The sequence below is a fragment of the Diospyros lotus genome, chromosome 7 (genome assembly GCF_014633365.1).
Source record: "Diospyros lotus cultivar Yz01 chromosome 7, ASM1463336v1, whole genome shotgun sequence".
In the NCBI taxonomy this organism is placed as follows: Eukaryota; Viridiplantae; Streptophyta; class Magnoliopsida; order Ericales; family Ebenaceae; genus Diospyros; species Diospyros lotus.
Window position 1 is genome coordinate 216,648 of NC_068344.1, and position 21,846 is coordinate 238,493.

Below are 21,846 nucleotides of genomic sequence, written 5' to 3' on the forward strand. Positions count from 1 at the left end.
GAATTTTATTTTCAAATGGTTATGTGCAGGTGAAGGTAGAGAACAAGACCTGGAAAGTTGACGTGAGTTTTTCTTATTGTTCCTACTCATTATTTTTTGGTACAAGTCATTATACAAGGTAACAAGGCGATGCGCCTGCATCACATAGGTAACTACCAAATTGAACTAAATTTGTAAGTTCTGAAATTTTGTGCAATTGAAGCTAGGAGGGCCAAAATGAAACCTAAAGAAAATTATAGGGACTGCGAGTATAGTAGACCTATAAATTGGATGTATAGATTCTCAAACATACAAATAAATAAACAAGCTTTGGTCACATGCCTATTGATGTCTGCTGCCTAGTACATGTACTTTACATTTTGAACTAGAGCAATGGCACGATCTTTCATGTGTGATAAAATGAATCTGGTCATATCAACCTGCAAAAGGGGCACTTACAAGACATCCATCATGACACATGTTCAACGGTTTTGCCGTAGCACTTGTAACATCCCGTTCGAGCGATAGGAAGGATCGGAACAACTTATCTTGATGGGCCTACGCGAACTTCCCAGGGGGGTCACCCATCTCTGAATTACCTCAGGTCAAGCACGCTTAACTTGGGAGTTCTTTGCCAACATTCAGCCTAAAAGGTATCCAGCTGGTGTTTTTTCTTTCTTACACTATCCTCAATATATACTAACTTTTCTGGGCTCTCGAGGTATTACAGCATTACCAACTTAAACAGGTGTGGATTGCCTCTAGGATAGTTTGAGAAGGAGACACATACTCCATCATTATTTGGATGGATCTTCAAAAGACACCACTATGATCCCGCAGTTAAGGACACACAAATGCTTCACAACAAAGCCCAAATGGTCGTCCACTTATGTAATCGTTGGTAGATGGAACCCTTTCCTTTCCCCAACTTGCAAGTTTTGCTCAACCATGCTTAGTTTAATCGAGTTGAATCTAAAACAAGAAAAAACATAATGCTTAATTAATTAATTCTCGAGGAATAGGGGAAGAATATATACACAAAGGTCCCTTATCTTATCTTCTACATTTTAGGAGAAGATTTAGGATTCTTTATCTCTTGAAAACTAGGAACAAACCAAACTTAAAATACAAATTTGAAATACGAATTTACAACAACTACTCTACAAGGATAATGACTTATCCTTATCTTATCAATCTCCTATTTTGACTTTCGAATCTTCTTGATCTCGCCCAACACTTCCCCTCAAGCTTAGGAATAGTTGCAAGTTATTCCTAGCTTGACTGTTAGAGATTCGAACCCTGGTTTCATCATAGCTTTTGTGAACACATCTGCAATTTGATCAGTGGTTGGAACATAGGACATAATTATTTCCCCCTTCCTCAATTTCACGCTTTGTAAAATTCTTGTCTATCCTTATATGTTTCATACGATCATGTTGGACAGGATTCCTCACAATACTAATAACAGACTTACTATCATTGTATACCCTTGTAGGTTGAGTCAAAGGTATCCTTAGGTCCTCCATTAACATTTCTAACCAAATTACCTCTTAAATGCCTTGAGCTATTACTCGAAATTCTACCTCAACACTGTTGCGAGCCACCACTAATTGCTTCTTACTTCTCCAAGTCACAACATTTTCCCATACCTTAGTGCAATAACCAGTTGCTGACTTGCTATCCTCTATAGAGTCTGCCCAATCTGCATCAACAAACCCTTTGATTCCTCGTTCTTTGGTTTTTTTAAACATCAACCCTTTCCCAAGTGTCCCTTTTAGGTATCTAAGCACATGAAACACAACATTCATGTACTTCTTTGTAGGAACATGCATGTATTGACTAATCTTGCTTACTGCATAGGTTATGTTGGTCTTGGTAAGAGACAAATAGATCAACCTGCCCACTAGCTTTTGGTATCTCTTTTTTCAACTGGGATATCATTATCCTTCTCTTCAAATTTTCAGCCTTTGTCTAATGGGGTACTAGCTGGTCTGCATGTTAGCATTCCTGTGTCTTTGAGTAAATCCACTATGTATTTTCTGTGAGAGATAAATAAGCCTTCCTTGCTTCTAGCCACCTCCATTCCTAGGAAGTACCTCATGAGTCCTAGGTCCTTCACCTCAAACTCGGCTCTCAGTTGCTCTTTTAGTATCTTGATACCCTGCTCATCATCACCTGTTACAATGATATCATCAACATAGACAATTAGTATAGACTTTCTTCCAATTTCTGTGGTTTTGATAAACAAAGTATGGTCAAGTTGTCCTTGGTTTAAGGCTAAATTTCTTAAACCAAGTCCGAGGTGATTGCTTCAAACCATAGGGATTTCTTTAGTTTACAAACCTTTCCTCCGTAGCCCATTTCATCTTCAAAACCTGGTGGAATTTTCATATAAATCTCCTCATCTAAGTCCCCATTAAGAAATGTTTTTTTTATATCAAATTGAAACAAAGGCCAATCCAAATTTACAACAATTGAGATTATTACCCGAATAGAGTTGAGTTTAGCTACAGGGGCAAAGGTCTCTTCATAGTCTATCCCATATGTTTGAGTAAACCCTTGTGCTACTAACCCTGCCTTATACCTTTTAATACTACCATATGCATTTTGCTTGATGATAAACACCCATTTGCATCCCACGGTTCTCTTATCTAGGGGTAATTCAACTATATCCCAAGTGTGGTTTCCAACCAAGGCCTTCATTTCTTCCATCACAGTTGCTTTCCACTTAGGATCTCCCATAGCTCCTTGAATATTTTAGGAATTTCAACATTGTCAAGCCTTGCAATAAATGCTCTAAGTTGAGGAGACACTTTTGCATAAGTTAAATAATTGGACAGAGGATATTTAGAATGTTTAACACAAGATCTTACACCCTTTTGGAGAGCTATAGGTACTGCCTAGTCTAGCCCATCATCTTGAATAGCACCACTATTAGTTCTGGGTTGATTGATCCTCAGTTTCTTCCATTAATTTAGTCTCATCCTCTGTTAAATCAGCACCTACTTTATTGCCTTTTGATAGACCATCATCGAGGGAGGATGATTGACCCTGCTGGACTTCAAATGGACCTTTAGGTCTTCGGGAATATGCAAACCAGGGAGGACTGGTACGTTGTTGAGTTTAAGATTGAGGAGATAAGGGCTGCATAGGTTTAGAGATGGGTGACTGAATAGGAGTTGAAGAAATTGAAAGTAAACTGGAAGGCTTAGGGTTTGTTGCTGCTAGCATCTTATTAGGGATGGATATTAATTCTCCCCCTTGAGAAGATGCTGGCAGGAGGGGAGGAAAAAATGAAGGAACAAGAAGGGAATCGGTAAGATTGGTTTGAGAATTAGTGTGCGAATAATAGGCAAGATTCTCATAGAAAGTGACATCGGTGAAGGTATAAAACCGTCGATTGATGGGACAATAACACTTGTAGCCCTTTTGTGAAGGAGATGTGCCAATAAAAACACATTTTAGGGCTTTTGGATCTAACTTGGTTCGAGACACATTGTGATTGTGAACATACACAACACAACCAAAAATTTTAGGCTCAATGGAAGGAAAGAAGGGTGTATTAGGATAGAATTCACAAAGAGTTTCAAGAGGGGTTTTGAATTTGAGGGTTTTAGAAGGGAGACGATTCATCAAATATCCGGCTGTAAGAACGTCCTCCCCCCAAAATGAATGAGGCACATGAGTGGTGAACATCATAGCCCTTGCCACTTCTAAGAGATGCCGATTTTTTTTTTTCAGCCACATCATTTTGTTGTAGTGTGTAGGGACAAGAACTTTGATGCAAAATACCATGCTCAAGTCATGAGAAAAATATTCTTGACTATTGTCGGTTCGAAAGATTCGGATAGAGGTTTGAAACATATTCAAAACATACTTGTGAAATCTTTTGAGTATGCTACTTGCTTTTGATTTATCTTTCATAAGATACACCCAGCATGTCCTAGAATGGTCATCAATAAAAGTTATAAACCATCTTGAACCAGAAAGATTAGGATGTTTAGAGAGGCCCCAAATGTCACTATGGATTAAATGAAATGATTTAGAAGGCTTATAAGATTGAATGGGGTGATGGACTCTTGATTGTTTTGCAAGAGTACATTGTTCACAAGAAAGAATTTGGTCTTTATTGATAAAAAATTAAGGATACAAGAATCTAAGATAGGGAAAGCTAGGGTGTCTTAACCGTTTATGCCATAATATAATCTTGGCATTGGAGGTAATAGTTAGGATTGTTTTATTCGTATGACATGAGGCTGAAGTATTCTTCGTCAACTAGTAGAGTCCATCTCTTGCTTCAGCATTGCCAATCATCATCCCTGATGCTTGGTCCTGAAACACACAACATGAGGGAAGAAATATCACTCTACAATTTATATCTTTGGTAATCCTACTCACTGATAAGAGATTATAACTCAACCCAGGTACATATAAAACTGATTCTAACTTTAGATTTGAAAGACAAACAGTCCCATGACCCACGATAGGAGAGATAGTACCATCATCCATTTAAATATCAATTGAATCTTTACAGGGAGTGTATTCGGTCATATCCTTAGTAGAACTAGACATATGGTCTGATGCCTCTATGTCTATTATCCAAGCGTCCTTCGGCAGTCTATGTGTTGTCAATGAGAGATAGGGTGTTAGAGATTAGGAGCACAATAGGATTAGTTCTTGCCAATTCTCACACCCTCAACACACCCGATTGCAATGCAATTGGACATAAATATAACTAGAAATAAAACAGACGAAACAACAAAAAATATAAAACTGTAAAGGAACAAACACACCGCACAAGAAGACCAAGAATTATACTGGTTCAGGCCAATTTTTGGCCCTACATCCAATCGCCCAAGGCACACAACAATCCTTTAGAAACTGGCTAAATCAGATGTAGTACACAATCCCAACAATCCCTATTTCCAGCGCTCTCAAGTACAAACTTCCCAAGAGATTACAAAAGATCGCTCCAAGAACAATTCTCACAATCTCTCTCTTTTACACTGCACTCAAGCGCTCAAGGGATTCCCAATAATCAGAATGTTTGGATGCCCGAGACTGGTGCCTTCCACCTCTGTTTATAGAGGTTTGGGGCACCGACAATGAGGGATTATTTTAAACCTATACAAAAGTCTAAAATGCCCCTTATAATACATAGGAAAAACATCCTACACTACTTAGTCTCTCGGGCGAACTCCTCTTTCACGGGACTGTATGCATCCTCTCTTCTAGATACAATTGACTCTATGCAAAACTCTAACATAGGGATTACTTTGCAGAGCCATAGATGCAGTAGGCTGATGTGTAGAGGGGCTGGTACCTTAATTTAGCAATCGATAAAGGGCTTGAATTTGTTTTTCTGATAGATTTAAATCTATCCTACTTCTGCCCTCACTAGGTGCCTCGATAATATAGGTTGATCAGGTATTTTCTCTCTTGTTTTTAGGCTTCTAGTTTGCCGGTTTACCATAGATCTTCCAACATGTATCCTTTGTATGATACGACCTTTTACAATGGGCACACCACAGTTTTTCCCTTCCAACTCCTTTTGAGAAATTTTCCCTTGGTTTAACATGTGGAAGCACCTAATGTCTTGTTATGATTGTTATGGTTGTTGTATTGCTGTATTACATATGTTTAGTTGTTATTGTTAGTTGGTAGTTGATAGTCTTGCATTTGTTCTTAAGTTGTGAGGCAGTTCTTTTCTATTAGATTTGAGCAGTATGTATATCAGCTCATTGCTCATGTAATCTTTATCTTTTCATTCTTGATTCTTAATACATTTCGCTCGAGGTATTCTTCTTCGTTTCCTGTTTGTTTCTTTACCTAGGGTTTCATTACATAACAGTTGCAAGAGCAGAATTTTGTTGGTTTATACTTAGATCATTGAGTTGATGAAGCATTACCTTTCGTCGACTTTCTTCTCTTTTCACCTTGACAAAGACCTCCCTGAGAGATAGTAGGGGTTTTGTTCCTAAAATCCTGTCTCTTACTTCACCTAAATCAGTATTAAGTACATGAAGGAAATCAAATATCCTATTTTTTTCAATCATCTTGTAATACCTCTTGTAGTCAGCAATAGTATGGAATAAATCCATTTCATGCTATAACTCAGCCAATATATTAAAGTAATATGTAACACTCATGTTACCTTGTCGTGTTGTCCTAATGGCTGATCGTATTTCAAAGCTTTGAGAGGAGTTTTCCAAGTCGGAATACATCTCCTGGACAGAATCCCAAATCTCCTTGGCGGTTTTGTGAAATAGGTAAGTCCGCCCTAGTCTTGGCTCAATCGAGTTGATCAACCATGCCATTATGGTTGAATTTTTCACTTCCCAAGTGCCATAGGTGGCAAAGTCGATCGGAGGAGTAGGAATATCCCCCATTAGATAGCTGGATTTTTCTTTCCCTTTGATCACCAATAAAACAGATTGAAACTATTCCCTAAAATTACTACCATTTAACTTGTGGTGAGTAATTTGTATGGGATGGTTGTCGATAGAGTTAGTTGGTAGATTTTGAGAAGAAGGGGTTGAAACAGAAGGAGGAAGAGGGTAAGGGGAGCTTGTAGCGGAGGCTTGGGTTAGGGTAGGATTCTGGTGAATATCGGCCATGATCTTTGAGAAAGAGAAAAAGAACAACGAAGAGCTTTAATGCTATTTGTCGAGCCTTAGCTCTAATACCATGGAACAAGCAAAAATAGAATGCTTAATTAATTAATTCTCGAGGAATAGGGAAAAATATGTAGACAAGGGTCCCTTATCTTATCTCCTACATTTTAGGAGAAGATTTAGGATTCTTTCTCTCCTAAAAACTAGGAACAAACCAAACTTAAAATACAAACTTGAAATAGAAATTTACAACTACTACTCTACAAGGATAATGACTTATCTTATCAATCTCCTATTTTGACTTTCGAATCTTCTTGATCTTGTCCAACATAATGAAATAAGTAAAGCGAGAAGATGTAAATATGTCAATTGTGTCAGCAAATCAATATGAGGTGCTCCACAAACTGACTTTCCTAAGCATTTATTCTCTCATTTGCCTCTTGTTCTCAATCTTTTTTCAACTAAAAATTGACTAGGTGTTAAACAAATGAATTCTCAATTATTCATTACATCCTAAAGTATATCTCTTGCCATGTTGGAGAACATGAAGCACCAACAATATTGACTACTCAACATTAATTGAATGATCACACATTTGATTTTTGTTGCAACCTTGCCAATCTGTTTGAGAGAATGATCTCAGTGTAATAATATCTTTTTCATGTGATAATGTTCATTGATATACAAAGACAAAATCGTGAGTAACAGATCCAATTGGGTACATTCTTCTATCAATGTATGCTCCATTAATTTTTCATATTGAATTTGTGCTTTTATCTTGATATCACAGCTAGTGGATTTTAGCCAATCTGAGAGAGGGAAAGGCGTGTTGGACACACGCTGTCCTTCCTCTAGCTCACGACTAAAGCCATTACAAAAAACGACAAGAGATTGTGCCAAACTTGACCCTTGCTGTAAGAAACTGTTGACCGGTTTCAAGGAAGCAATCGATTGGTTTGCACCAATCAGCAAGGTCCGATCAATTGGTTCCCAACCTGTTGATTGGTTCGGCCAAGGTTGGTTGACCAGCTTTGTCCCTTTGTTCCAATTTTTCGCAAATTGCATCTAGACTTGCCATTAACTCTTAATAGCCCGTTCATTATCTTATAATGAAACCAAGGCCCCCGTTAACTCTTAATGGCATGCTTGTCAACTCTTGACAATTGCTTCGATTAATTTAAACACGATTTGTTAACTTTTAACGGTGTCATCATTAACTCTTAATGATGAACAACATTAATTACAATTTTATATCACTAGTTAACCATTACACTCGAATATACGTGTGACCTTCTAGGTTTACCACAAAGAAGCAATCGGAACACGTCAAATCCTTTGACGCCGACCAAACACTTTGATCTACAACGAGGATCTCTTCATCTCCTCGATATACCCCGGAAGACTCTAAGTGACAACTAGCATTATATTAGGGCGATCTTACCAGTAATGAAGTCATACTTCAAGAGAACCTGTTAGGGCTTTCGATTACCATGTATTATAATCCCTCAATCGACTAACTTTCCAATCAAGTGAGAGTTATGGACTGATCAAACTCACTAACTCGATAGCTATGCCAAGATCTAGTGTGATGTGATTGAGATGACACATCGGAACTCCTTCACACATTGGAAACACTTTTCCAATCAAGTGCACCCTAGCTAGGGGTTTATACAATCACAATCACCACTAATTGCATAGGATGTTCACCTCACGCTGGAGGTCAATGGATCTCATTAACAATCACATGCCTCCATACGTCACTGCACAGAGACCAAACAGTGCATCTCCCATCTCGGTAATTGGGTGGTTCTTAGCAACGACAAATCTCTGGCACTAATATACAAAACAACTGTATTGCCTCCAGTCTAAGGACCAGTAATACAATCAAAATCAGTGACAGATCATAGATCTTCTCAGACATGTGATCTGTCACTTGCGTCACATTTCACAAATGTTCAACTAACATCCACCCACATGTCTACTATATCAATTTCATAAATTATGGCATGTGACTCACCATCATTTAATCATTAGTATCTCATACTAATCATTAGTCTATGTGCCTGTCCATAATTGATTAATCATAGTCCCCTTCTGATAAATTTAAGGACTATGAATCACTTCAAGAAATCCTTAATTCAAAGGTCTTTGTCACATATTCTTAACACTTAAGAATAAGACCTTCTTATTAGGAAATTTAGGGAGTCATTTAGACAAATAATTGGAGAGTTATGAATCAAGATATCACCTTAAAATATGAAAACATATTTTATCACATTTGCAAGATTTACATCATTAGTCCCATAATACATGTCAGCACCGATTGGTCTGACAAGGGGGTGAGACGGAATTCAAGGAAATTCCGGCCTGAACAGAAGAGAGTAGAGAGAGAGAGAGAGAGAATAGAAAGGAAGAATAACAGAAAGGAGAGAGAAAACAATTGAGATTCTTTGTAATAATAATGCCCAACGGCTTCAGTACAATCCGTATATATAGGTTGTTAGCGGCCATTCTAGAAGGTCACTCAGATTCCTAATATGCCGAGGCTCACTCATTAGTGAATTACAAAATATGGATGGTCCTAAATACCCCTATCTCATATCAGCTACGTGACAATACATTTGCTAGATGTCATCTAAATCCAGCATTAAGGGTACTAACACTAACATTCTATATGTATATATATAAATGTTTGTTTATACAAGCACTTGTATGTAGTTTGACGAGGCATATAGATTTGTAGATAGGCCTTTACCATAGTTGTCAAAGGCTCAAGGAGCTCTGAGACACAAGAGTGTTTGGAGCCTGGACACAAGGCATGGGTATGAGCCTTTTGCATGTGAGGCACACATTTATTAGATAGTTAATAGGGTGTTTTTATTGTTATCTCAAATTTCTTTTAATTTTTTTCCTAGTTATTATTGGTTAGATTTTAACAAGTTCATCAAAAAATAAACTGACAAAAAAAAGGACATAGGCACAAAAGGTGTGTGCCTTACTCCTCAGGGTGAGGCACACACATTCGATCCTAGGTGCACGCCTCATAGAGCAAGACACCCTCAGCTGAGCCTTTAGCCTAGGCATGTGCCTGAGGTGCGCTTTTGACAACTATGCTTGCTACACTTCTTAGCCATATAAAATATTTGTTTGATATGGCAAATAATGGTGATAGTGTCCTTTTTTTTCACATGGTCCCTAAGGATCTGTTCAATTTGTTTTGAATTCCAATTCTCCATGTTTCAGGTTGTAAATGCCATCTTAGCCAATGTAAACCACTCTAATCAGATAATAAACTGGCTTCAATTTAAAGCAATTTAACAATTTTGGATGTACAAGTTTTCAGCGTCATTGCATACATCAGAACCACCTGTCATCATTCAATCTATCATTGTCCAGTTATTGTTCCTGGGTATTTTATATTTGTTCTTTCTACTCTTTCAATGCCTAAAAATCAATTCTCTTTTATTTGTCTCTGTTTGTACATCCACCAGTCATCAAAGTCGGTGTTCAGGATCAATTAAGCAACTATTATGTAATGAATCCATGGGCTGGGCTGCTTATGTAGCTTGCACGAGCATGATACAAAATTTGCATTTCTTCAAAATAATTGTCACTCCTAATTAGTTGGCATGTTGGTCAATCCACGATCTCTTAATTCTAAGGCTTGAATCTACAACAACTACCTCATCATACTATTTAATTGAATATTAGTGACTTATTTAGAGTATAATTTTATGTAAATTTAGTGTATAATTTTACTTAGTGTTATATTGCTTATTTGTGTTAAATAATGAATATGTTGTGTTGAATGATCGTCCCCTAAAATGGGTGTCAGGGGCCTAAGAGAGAATTTAAGGAAAGTAACAAGATGTTGAATGTTGCTTGACCTTATTAGCAGGCTGCTTGCTAATATGTAAGTGATGGAGGGGTGGCCTTAACAGCCTTCTTGTAAAAGCCAGAGTCCATTATTGAGGATTCTAAGTGACCATGTAACCTTGATTATTTGCTTGATCGATCAAAAGGGACATAGTCTTCAAGGATGAAAGGTCTGAATAACCTTGGACCCAACAGAGAGGGCCTGTTAACCCTTGCCTGATGTGTAAAATGGTAAATTTTTCAATCACCTTTATCTTTCTTCTTAGATCCACCACCATAGTTTCCCAACTTACCACTAGACTTGTTGTTTTCACCTCCACCTGTCCTCTCCCTCTACGTCTGGATTCTTTTCACCAACACACCACCATGTTTCTCTTTCTCATTACTAACTCACAATCACATCTTCATTTCCTTCACCAACAAAGCACATCACCTCTACCTATTTTTCTCTTCATCTAATGTTATAATTGGGAGCACTGGCAGCCTTTGTTCCTCTCAATAAACCAATCAAACACCTCCTGATCACACTCTCAATCACTCTCAACACACCAGTCAATAAACCACAAAGCAAACAGATAATAAAGAACAGAAATTAATCAAAGAACATAACAGGAAATGAAACACGCAAACCACATAAGAAGACATAATTTTATCTTGGTTCATGCCAATTGAATTGTCACTACATCCAACCTTGAAACCGCCACCGAGCAGCCATCTTCATTGATGAAAATAGTACAAGACTTCCATCTTCACTCTCTCACGATACAAGTCTTCCTAAAAGTGTACAAGACTACAACTTTTTCACTCTCTAGGCTCTTGCGAAATCAGGAGAGAACATGCGGTATTAGTCCCTCAGCCCCCCCCCCCCCCTATTTATAGAAAATAGGGTGATATTTCCTAGGGCTGGTTATGATATTTTTGGTTTTGCTCTCCACTAATAACTAATATTACAAGAGAACCACCCACCTATCAACTAATTCCATAAGCGCATATGAATCTGTATATTAACCTATCACTAACTCTAGATAATTTTTAACAAATCTCCACCATTGTCTTGAGTGTGATACCTTCCATCTTCGTCCATCAAAACCTTTGGCTTGCTCTTCCTTTGGTTTCCCGCATGATAACCTGACCATCAAATCAATCAACAAACATTAAGAACATAAAAAACAATGTTGTATATTTCACAAATGGATCACCTTTGGACAATATTTCCAACTGCACATCCTACACATGCAACTCTAATTAGGATTTATCCTCCTCAAGGGGCTTTCCTAATGAATATATTCTTAACATCAATATGATTGGTCTCTCCATGGTGGGACTGAATCTAAGCCAAGTGGACTGCCCATTGGCTATTTCAACTCCTCCTACCCAGACTTTTCTTTAGGGTTCCTGCTGCATACAAATGCAACATATATGCCCTAAATTCATAACTATTCATCTAGGCACAGTCCACCATAAACCAAATCCATACTTGGTGTTATTCCTTAATCCCAAAAGGTTCCAACCTTTTACAAAGCATCACAACACAGTGTACTTCACCCGGATTGGCCTTTCCACTGCTAGACTTACTCCTAGCTTCCCAAAAAACCAGTTGTTAGGCTTTGCCGCTGTCTTTTCTCTAATGTTTGTTTCAAACTTAAAGGCTGCTCGAGTTTTTCTTTTATCTACCTACCAGTCTACCAAAATATGTTTAAGATTAGGGTAACCTAGGCTGCCATAAGCTGTCCAATTCCTATTCCAACCTCTATGCCTTAGAATTTCCAGCTTCTCCTCTATCCTATACTCTCAAACACTGACCTAAGTTCCCAGCTACACCTTGAGAGCATGGACAAATTTCCAAAGAAGTTCCTTACATTTCACTAGGCATATCATTGGAATACTCACAGCTACACCTTGAGAGTCCTCATGCACTCAATTTTAACCCTTTTGGACTCTTCCAATCTTATATCTTACCTAAAGAATTACTATCATACCTAGAGAGACCTTCTAAGTAATCAATCCTTGCTTACCTTTCCCTCTAGCCTCTTATCCCTCGTCTACACTATAAGATCACTTTTCCCTTAGTTTCCACGTGGATAATTAGCTGTTTGAGATACCTATTTGATCCAAAGTTAAGCCTTCATGTGCTGCTTTAACCAATGGCCATTTGTCTAGCCTTTTTTCTAGACTTTTCCCATTTCCAGCACCTTCCTTAATTCTCAAATAGACACTTACACAGCACTCCAACCATTTAACCTAAGGGATCTTCCACCTAAGTCCAAGATTCTCCCCAAATTTACATGGCTCCATGCCATTCATTTAGACAAGAGTGTATCACCTCTTCTTATACAAGAGGTTCCATTTTCCAACCTGTTCCTTAGCACTCAAAAACAGTGCATAAGTATCTTAAACCCAACTCTTTCCATATCTCACTGGTACTTTCTTGTGGTTCTATCTATTCCCATCCTAGGCAACACTAGACCTTCTATTCCCTTGCTCATTACCTACAAGATGATTCTCCTTCCTTTTCCTTGCTTAATCTGGACTTTTGATCAACATGGGCTACACCATACAAGACAAAACTTGCACACACCCTTTTCCCCCTCACTGTTCACAAGGACCCTCAATGCAAGAGCCAAAGCTATCTTAAACACTAGCTTCCTCCTCTCACAATCCAGCCCAAGTTTACACAATGAGAATGATAAATTTTTTTCTAGATTTTCCTATTGCTATACCCTGGTTCATGGGTTAGTTTAGGACATTCCCAAAGGATTATACATGCTGTTTTATTTTCCAGCATCCTAGATTCCATCCCTTGCCCTTAGCATCAGCTAATTTTATGTCCTATTGGTAGAGTTTTTCCACACAGGTAAGAACCCTAGCTTTTAGAAGACCTAGGCATACCTATTCCACAACTCTACTCCACCTAACCTTCCATGCTAGAAGCAATTTCCAGCAAGCTCATATACGCTTGGGAATTCCTTAGGGACACACCATCTCCACTAGGTTCACCTCACCTAGCTCCACCATGAGACAAGGCCTAGATAGGTCCCCCTAGATCCTAGGAACTGATCTCTAATGGGCTTTTGACATATACAAGGTCTGTTTTGGAGACTTTTACATTTGGTAATCTTACCAAACTACATGGTTCCTATTCCCTTATACCTGTAAACTTTTCCCTCCCCTCATATCCCTAGCCTTAGATACCTTTTTTAGTCCTTGCTCACCATTGTGAGTTGTAGATCGGAAGCTGATGGAAGGCTGAGTTGTCGAGCTAATGGCCGAGCTGATGGAGGGTCGAGCTGTCGAGCTAATGGTCGAGCTATCGAGTTGCTGAACTCGTTATCTGTTGATTTATCTTCTGTAATTTATCTTGATTTATATTGCTATTACATCTTATCTTTCTTAGTTATTTTTGGTTAGATTTGTTTGTATTTAAGGTTGTTGTAATTTAGTCCTACAAAGTAGGAATCTAATCTCTAAATTCTAAGAGAATTCTTAGGATCCATTGTGTATATATTTGTGGCATTATCAAGGGAATAAACACAACGTATTATTCTCCCAAAAAGAGGATGCCCTATCTTATGGCCACCTATCTTATAAATAGAATGCTCTCATGAATTCTCAAACATCACACTCCAAGTCAGCTTCTCCTTGCTTCTTTTTCCCACACCCAAGTTTTTTCTCAACTTTCTCTCAAGATTTTTGGCTGCACCTCTTTTGTTCACATTCACCCTCAATTTCAGAGAAAACTTGACCCAAAGTCCATCAAATGTATATTTCTTGGCTACTCTCCCCACCAAAGAGGTTACAAATGTTACTCTCCAAGTCTTAAGAGATTCTTCACCTCAATGGATGTAACCTTTTTTGAAGACCAGCCATATTATCCCAAATCTGATATTTAGGGGGAGAATAGACCAAACAATCCTCAAGAATATCAGTTTTGGGAATACCAATAGCAACCTGAACATCAACAGCCTGGAATTTAGCCACCTGCAAACCCTACAAATCTGTCTTCTCCTCCCAGCCTTCAGTTTGAGGAGTCAAAAGTAGACCAGTCTTCTTCCAGTTCACCTCCTATTGGTCATAATCCTTCTTATCCTCATGAACTTCAAGTTTATTCTAGAAAAAAGTCTAAACAAAAGGAAAGTGGGGAACCGACATGTCCTAGGACTAATCAAGAGTCTGATTCGAACCCGAATCTGGAATTGTTACAAAAGGAGAATACCATGATTGCTAGTGAGAATTCTGAAATTTCAGCTATGGATGAAGATTTACATTGGCCTATAGCATTGAGAAAGGGAGGATGATCATGCACTCAACATCTCATTCACAATTACATTTCTTACAAAGGTCTGTCACCTAATTTCAGAACAATTGTATCAAATATCAGTAAGGTGCAGGTTCCTAGAATTATTTTCGAGGCCTTTCAACATCCTAAGTGGAAGGAGGCGATTCTCGAGGAAATGAAGGCCTTGAAAAAGAATGAGTGATGAGAATCATGGAGGGCCGACTAACAATGATGCAATCGGACAAGTCAACCTCGTCAACCATGCCGGAATTGGATGATTGACAAGATTTGCACATAAAAAGGAATAGTTATTGATTGATTGGTTGATTGCAAGATTTGGGCGCATGATTGATTGATTGATTAGTTAATTGATTGACAAGATTTGAGAGCATAAAAAGGAATGGATGATTGATTGATTACCTGATTGATTGATTGATTACCTGATTGATTGATTAAAAAGATCTTGGAATATAAAAGGAATGATTGATTGATTGACCAGATCTAGTTATTTATTTTCTATGTAATTTAGGATTTTTATTAATTTCCATGTAGAATTAGGATTTAATTATTTGCCTATTTAAAGGCTTTTCCATTGTAAACATTAGACAGAAATTATTATGAATTTTTGAATTTGAGAGATTTATCTCTTTTATCTTGTTCTTCAATGAACAAAACTTCGAACTTATCAATGGAGTGATTCCTTTGTGGCGTTCAAAACCCGAACTTATCAAAGATCTGGGCAGTCTTTGTGGCGTTCAACAATTCTTGGTTCTTGCTTCCGTATAATCAACGGGTCTAGATTTTAATATAGTCTAGGTTCTTGGTTCGTGAATCAGCGGGTCGAGAATTCTTTGCCTTCTATTTGATTTTGGCTTTTCTGGGGTTCGTTTCAATCTTTTGTGGGTTCCTTTGGTCTTGTCCCATCGCGGGTTCACATCAGTTGGTATCAGAGCTTTGGCTCTAAAATCGAGTATTTATCTATCCTTTTTTTTTTTCATTCTTATATCATTTAAAAATACAAAAAAATATTCACATCCTAAGGTTTTATTCCTTCTTTTGATTCTACGTCACATTATCTTGAGTCTTGTTATTCGAAATTCCTAGAGTCATCCGTATTAGAAAGTTAAAATAAAGAGTTTTTTTTTTTTTTTTCTTTTGGTATCTTGTTCTGTTCTTTTCGTTATTCCTCACATTTCGTTCTTGAGTCATTTTGTTTGATATTTCTTAGAGTCATACAAAAAAAAAAAAAATGCTTGAAAGTTTGCAGACTTTCGGGGATGTGACTATTTGTGAGATTGCCTAGAAGTTGATCCTTCCAGTTCACGATTCGAGGACGAATCGTCTTGAAGAGAGAGGGAATGATGAGAATCATGGAGGGCCGACTAACAATGATGCAATCGGACAAGTCAACCTCGTCAACCATGTCGGAATTGGATGATTGACAAGATTTGCGCATAAAAATGAATGGTTATTGATTGATTGGTTGATTGCAAGATTTGGGCGCATGATTGATTGATTGATTAGTTAATTGATTGACAAGATTTGAGAGCATAAAAAGGAATGGATGATTGATTGATTGAAAAGATCTGGGAATATAAAAGGAATGATTGATTGATTGACCAGATCTAGTTATTTATTTATTTTCTATGTAATTTAGGATTTTTATTAATTTCCATGTAGAATTAGGATTTAATTATTTGCCTATTTAAAGGCTTTTCCATTGTAAACATTAGATAGAAATTATTATGAATTTTTGAATTTGAGAGATTTATCTCTTTTATCTTGTTCTTTAATGAACAAAACTTCGAACTTATCAATAGAGTGATTCATTTGTGGCGTTCAAAACCCGAACTTATCAAAGATCTGGGTAGTCTTTGTGGCGTTCAACAATTCTTGGTTCTTGCTTCCGTATAATCAACGGGTCTAGATTTTAATATAGTCTAGGTTCTTGGTTCGTGAATCAACGGGTCAGGAATTCTTTGCCTTCTACCCGATTTTGGCTTTTCTGGGGTTCGTTTCAATCTTTTGTGGGTTCCTTTGGTCTTGTCCCATCGCGGGTTCACATCAGTTGGTATCAGAGCTTTGGCTCTAAAATCGGGTATTTATCTATCCCTTTTTTTTTTTTCATTCTTATATCATTTAAAAACACAAAAAAAATATTCACATCCTAAGGTTTTGTTCCGTCTTTTCATTCTACGTCACATTATCTTGAGTCTTGTTATTCAAAATTCCTAGAGTCATTTGTATTAGAACGTTAAAAAAAAAAAAGATTTTTTTTCTTCTGGTATCTGGTTCCGTTCTTTTCGTTATTCCTCACATTTCGTTCTTGAGTCATTTTGTTTGATATTTATTAGAGTTAAACAAAAAAAAAAAAAAATGCTTGAAAGTTTGCAGGCTTTCAAGGATGTGACTATTTGTGAGATTGCCTACAAGCTAATCCTTCCAGTTCACGATTCGAGGACGAATCATCTTGAAGAGAGAGGGAATGATGAGAATCATGGAGGGCCGACTAACAATGATGCAATCGGACAAGTCAACCTCGTCAACCATGTCGGAATTGGATGATTGACAAGATTTGCGCATAAAAAGGAATGGTTATTGATTGATTGGTTGATTGCAAGATTTGGGCGCATGATTGATTGATTGATTAGTTAATTGATTGACAAGATTTGAGAGCATAAAAAGGAATGGATGATTGATTGATTGACCAGATCTAGTTATTTATTTTCTATGTAATTTAGGATTTTTATTAATTTCTATGTAGAATTAGGATTTAATTATTTGCCTATTTAAAGGCTTTTCCATTGTAAACATTAGACAGAAATTATTATGAATTTTTGAATTTGAGAGATTTATCTCTTTTATCTTGTTCTTCAATGAACAAAACTTCGAACTTATCAATGGAGTGATTCCTTTGTGGCATTCAAAACCCGAACTTATCAAAGATCTGGGCAGTCTTTGTGGCGTTCAACAATTCTTGGTTCTTGCTTCCGTATAATCAACGGGTCTAGATTTTAATATAGTCTAGGTTCTTGGTTCGTGAATCAGCGGGTCGAGAATTCTTTGCCTTCTATTTGATTTTGGCTTTTTTGGGGTTCGTTTCAATCTTTTGTGGGTTCCTTTGGTCTTGTCCCATCGCGGGTTCACATCCATGAGACTTGGGAGATTACAGAATTATCCCCTAGAAAACATCATGTAGGTTGCAAATGGGTATTTACGGTCAAATACAAAGATGGAAGAATTGACAGATTTAAGGCCCGCCCAGTTGCAATAGGGTTCACTCAATCTTATGGTATAGATTACCAAGAAATTTTGCTCTGATGGAAAAATTGAATACTATCAGAGTCTTGCTATCCCTAGCTGTAAACTTGGATTGGCCATTTTACCAATTGGATGTGAAGAATGCTTTTCTAAATGGAGATCTCGAAGAAGAAGAATATATGGAAATTCCTCACAGATTTGAAACTATCCTGACAAGAAACAAGGTATGCAAACTAAGGAGATCTCTTTATGGGCTCGAATAGTCTCCTAGAGCCTGGTTCGAGAAATTTACTAAGGCAGTCAAGAAGTATGGGTATAGCCAATGTCAGACAGACCATACCTTATTCATCAAGCATTCTTTGGAAGGTAAAATATCCATTCTTATTGTGTATGTTGATGATATAATTGTTACAGGAGATAATATTTCTGAAATCAAGGATCTTAAAGAAGTCCTGGTGAAAGAATTTGAAATCAAAGATCTAGGAAACATAAGATACTTCCTAGGCATGGAAGTAGGAAGTAGCAAGGTCCAAGGAAGGAATTTCAGTTTCTCAACGAAAATATACCCTAGATCTTCTTACTAAAGAAGGCATGTTGGGATGCAAATCAGCTGATAAACCAATAGAAACCACTTCAAAACTGGATGTTAGCAAAGAAAGTGCTCCAGTAGATAAAAGGAGATATCAAAGATTAGTGGGAAAACTCATATACTTGTCACATACTAGACCAAATATAGGTTTTCCTGTAAGTGTGGTAAGCCAATTTATGAATGATCATAGAGAAAGACACTGAGAGGCTGTATATCAAATTCTGAGATATCTATAGTTGACTCCAGGCAAGGGGCTAATGTTCAGGAAAACAGCGAACCAAGGGGTGAAAATCTACAGTGATGCTGATTGGGCAGGTTCAATTTTTGATAGAAGGTCAATCTCGGGATATTGCTCATTTGTTTGGGGAAATTTAGTTACTTGGCGCAGTAATAAGTAATCAGTGGTTTCTAGGAGTAGCGCAGAAACTGAGTTTAGAGTAATGGCTCATGGGTTTTGTGAGGGTATGTGGCTAAAAAGGTTGCTACAAGAGTTATAGGTGACTATGGCACAACCAATACTAGTATTATGTGACAACCAATCGGTTATCAATATTGTCAAAAATCCTGTTCACCATGATCGGACAAAACATGTAGAAATTGACAGACACTTAATCAAATAGAAATTAGAAGAAGGAATTTTTCAACTAAGCTACAGTTCTACAAACAACCAGGTCGCAGATATTCTGACTAAGCTATTACAAAGAAGAGTATTTGATGAGTTAAGTACCAAGTTTGGCTTGAATAATATATTTTGCCCAACTTGAGGGGGAGTGTAGATTGGAAGCTGATGGAAGGTCGAGCTGCCAAGTTAATGGCCGAGCTGATGGAGGGCTAAGCTGCTGAGCTAATGGTCGAGCTGCTGAGTTGCTGAACTCGTTATCTGTTGATTTATCTTCCTTAATTTATCTTGATTTGTATTTTGTTACATCTTATCTTTCTTAGTTATTTTTTGTTAGATTTGTTTGTATTTAAGGTTGTTGTAATCTAGTCCTACAAAGTAGGAATCTAATATCTAAAATTTAAGAGAATTCTTAGGATCCATTGCGTATATATTTGTGGCATTACCAAGGGAATAAACACAGCGTATTGTTCTCCTAAAAAGAGGATTTCTGCATGAGCCATCCTCAACAAATGAATGACACAGCCTGACCTTATCATAGGATATCCTTTAGTGGTTGTAGCTATCCACATATAAATGCAAGCATGCACCATATAACCTCCATTCTTGAGGGTTGCTACCATCTCTCTAAGAGATCCTTGCAACTTCTTAAGACTCCAATTCTCCTTTGTAGGAGAAATCCTTTCTATTTAATTCTTCCTAAGGACATTAGGCTTTCTTTTTTAAAACATGGACATATTTTTACAACTTCTAATATTCTAGAATAGCTCCACCATGCTTCCTATTCTCTACCATCTCCAATTCCCTTGACCTTAATTTATTGCCTCGACAAACCATTTCCTCCTCCACCATGTCTCAATGGGTAAATACCCTTTTCCTATGAGAAGTACACCCTAACCCTAGAACCTATGCTATTTTTATTTCATACTTAGAAAAAACTATAGGACATCTGTGTCACAACTCAAGGGTAGTTAGAAGGGCATTATTGTAATAAGGTTGTAGTAGTAGGAGGAGGTATTTTGTGAGTTGTTAGGAGCACATGGGTGCTATTTTTCAGATTTCATTTACTATTGAATAGCCTATAAATAGGCCCTAATATGTAGAAAAAGGTATGTTGATGAATGAAGTGGATTCTTATCTCCCTAATTCTCTCTCCCTCTCGTTTTCTCTCTAATCTCTCCCACTCTCTTTCTTTGATTTCTGTCTCCCTAATTCCAATCACAACCCTAGGTAACCCTAGGAATGTGACAAATGGTATCAGAGTTGGCCCTTCCTCGGCTGTGATTTTTGATAAATTCGTATTAGCTTGGTTCGAAATCGAGAAGGCGCAAGCAAATCTTGGCTCGAACTTGTAGGTGGAGTCCATTGCGAGAAGTAGATTCCTTTGCTCATTGATTTTCGAACCTTAGGCGGTATAAATCGATAAATTGTTAGGCAATCCTTAGTGGCAATGGAATTAATTGAACTTTTAAGAGGCGATTCCAGAAATAGCAAAGAGTTGACGTAGCAAGGATCTGACTTTGTTATTGATCTCCGACGATGACAAATGTTGGCGATTAGGTGAAGCAATTCCAATAAATTATGAAACCGAGCTAGTGGTCGCAAATCGGGTCGGCGATTGGGTGAGGAGTCGTCAGGGGAAGCGATTGTTGAATTTGCAGCAATTGCGAGCAGAGCCGATTTCGGCCAACGGCAACAGAGACGATGGTGTTGATAGCGCTTTCGGAGACGCCTAGAGCAGCTCCAGTTGATCGGAACTTGCAGGTGAATTAAACCTCCTTGATTCCAACGGGCCTGGTGATTGTCGGTGCTTCAGGCGAGTAAAATTTAGTGGATAATTGAAGTAGAGGTGATTGAGGCGAGAAGGAACAACATCGACGATTCCTGGCGAATTGTGAAGACTGTCGGTGATTGGGCAAGAAGAGCGAATTGAAGCAGATCCAAATCTGAGTTTGAACGGAACCAAGATGATTCCAAATTTTAGGTGAATTTTGACAAATCAAGGTCGGTGATTGGGCACGAAGTGGACGTAGGCCTGGGCGAACTGAAGCGGAGTGATCAACTTCAGGAAGTGATTGGAGTTGATCAATTTTAGGAGAATCTTTCAGAACATTGATTCTGTAGACCTAGACAATTTTAGCAGGCGATATTAGGGGGCTGATTCAGATCTATCGCCCAACAGTAGTTTCAATTTGAATTTGAAGTCAAATCAGAGTGGCACAGCGGGTTTGGGATCTGAAACGGATCTTGAAGGTGGAGTTAGGAGTTGATTCCGACTGTGAATTCTGCTAAATTGAGTGCGAAACTCAAAAGGCGATTCTGACGGTGACTGCGAACCAATGCGGTCATGTATAGTTGATTAAGGCGAGCTTAGTACTGTTGAATTTGGATTTTGCAAAAGGTGACTGCAGGAAACAATCTCATGTGATTGTTGAACATCAATGAATTGTTGATCAGAAATGATCCTAGCGAAGTGGATTTGATTGGTTCTCTAGAAGCTGAGAGAGGCGAGTTCCAGGTTATTTCTGACTAGATTCCAGCAGATTTTATTAGCTGCATCGGAATCGATCAACAGAGAAGGTGGATCCAAAGCAGTCAATTGCGATTGGGAAGTGGTGAGAAGTGAAACGAA

The 21,846-nt window shown here is 37.8% G+C and overlaps 1 protein-coding gene across 2 annotated transcripts in view; it reads left to right on the forward strand.

Moving 5' to 3' along the window:
- The window catches only part of LOC127806229 (replication factor C subunit 3), a 43,674-nt gene that overhangs the window by 554 nt on the left and 21,274 nt on the right, over positions 1 to 21,846 (forward strand). For both annotated transcript variants that reach the window (XM_052343381.1, XM_052343380.1), the window contains exon 3: positions 30 to 62. In XM_052343381.1, the coding sequence (XP_052199341.1) occupies positions 30 to 62 (33 nt within the window). The remainder of the gene's footprint in view (positions 1 to 29; positions 63 to 21,846) is intronic.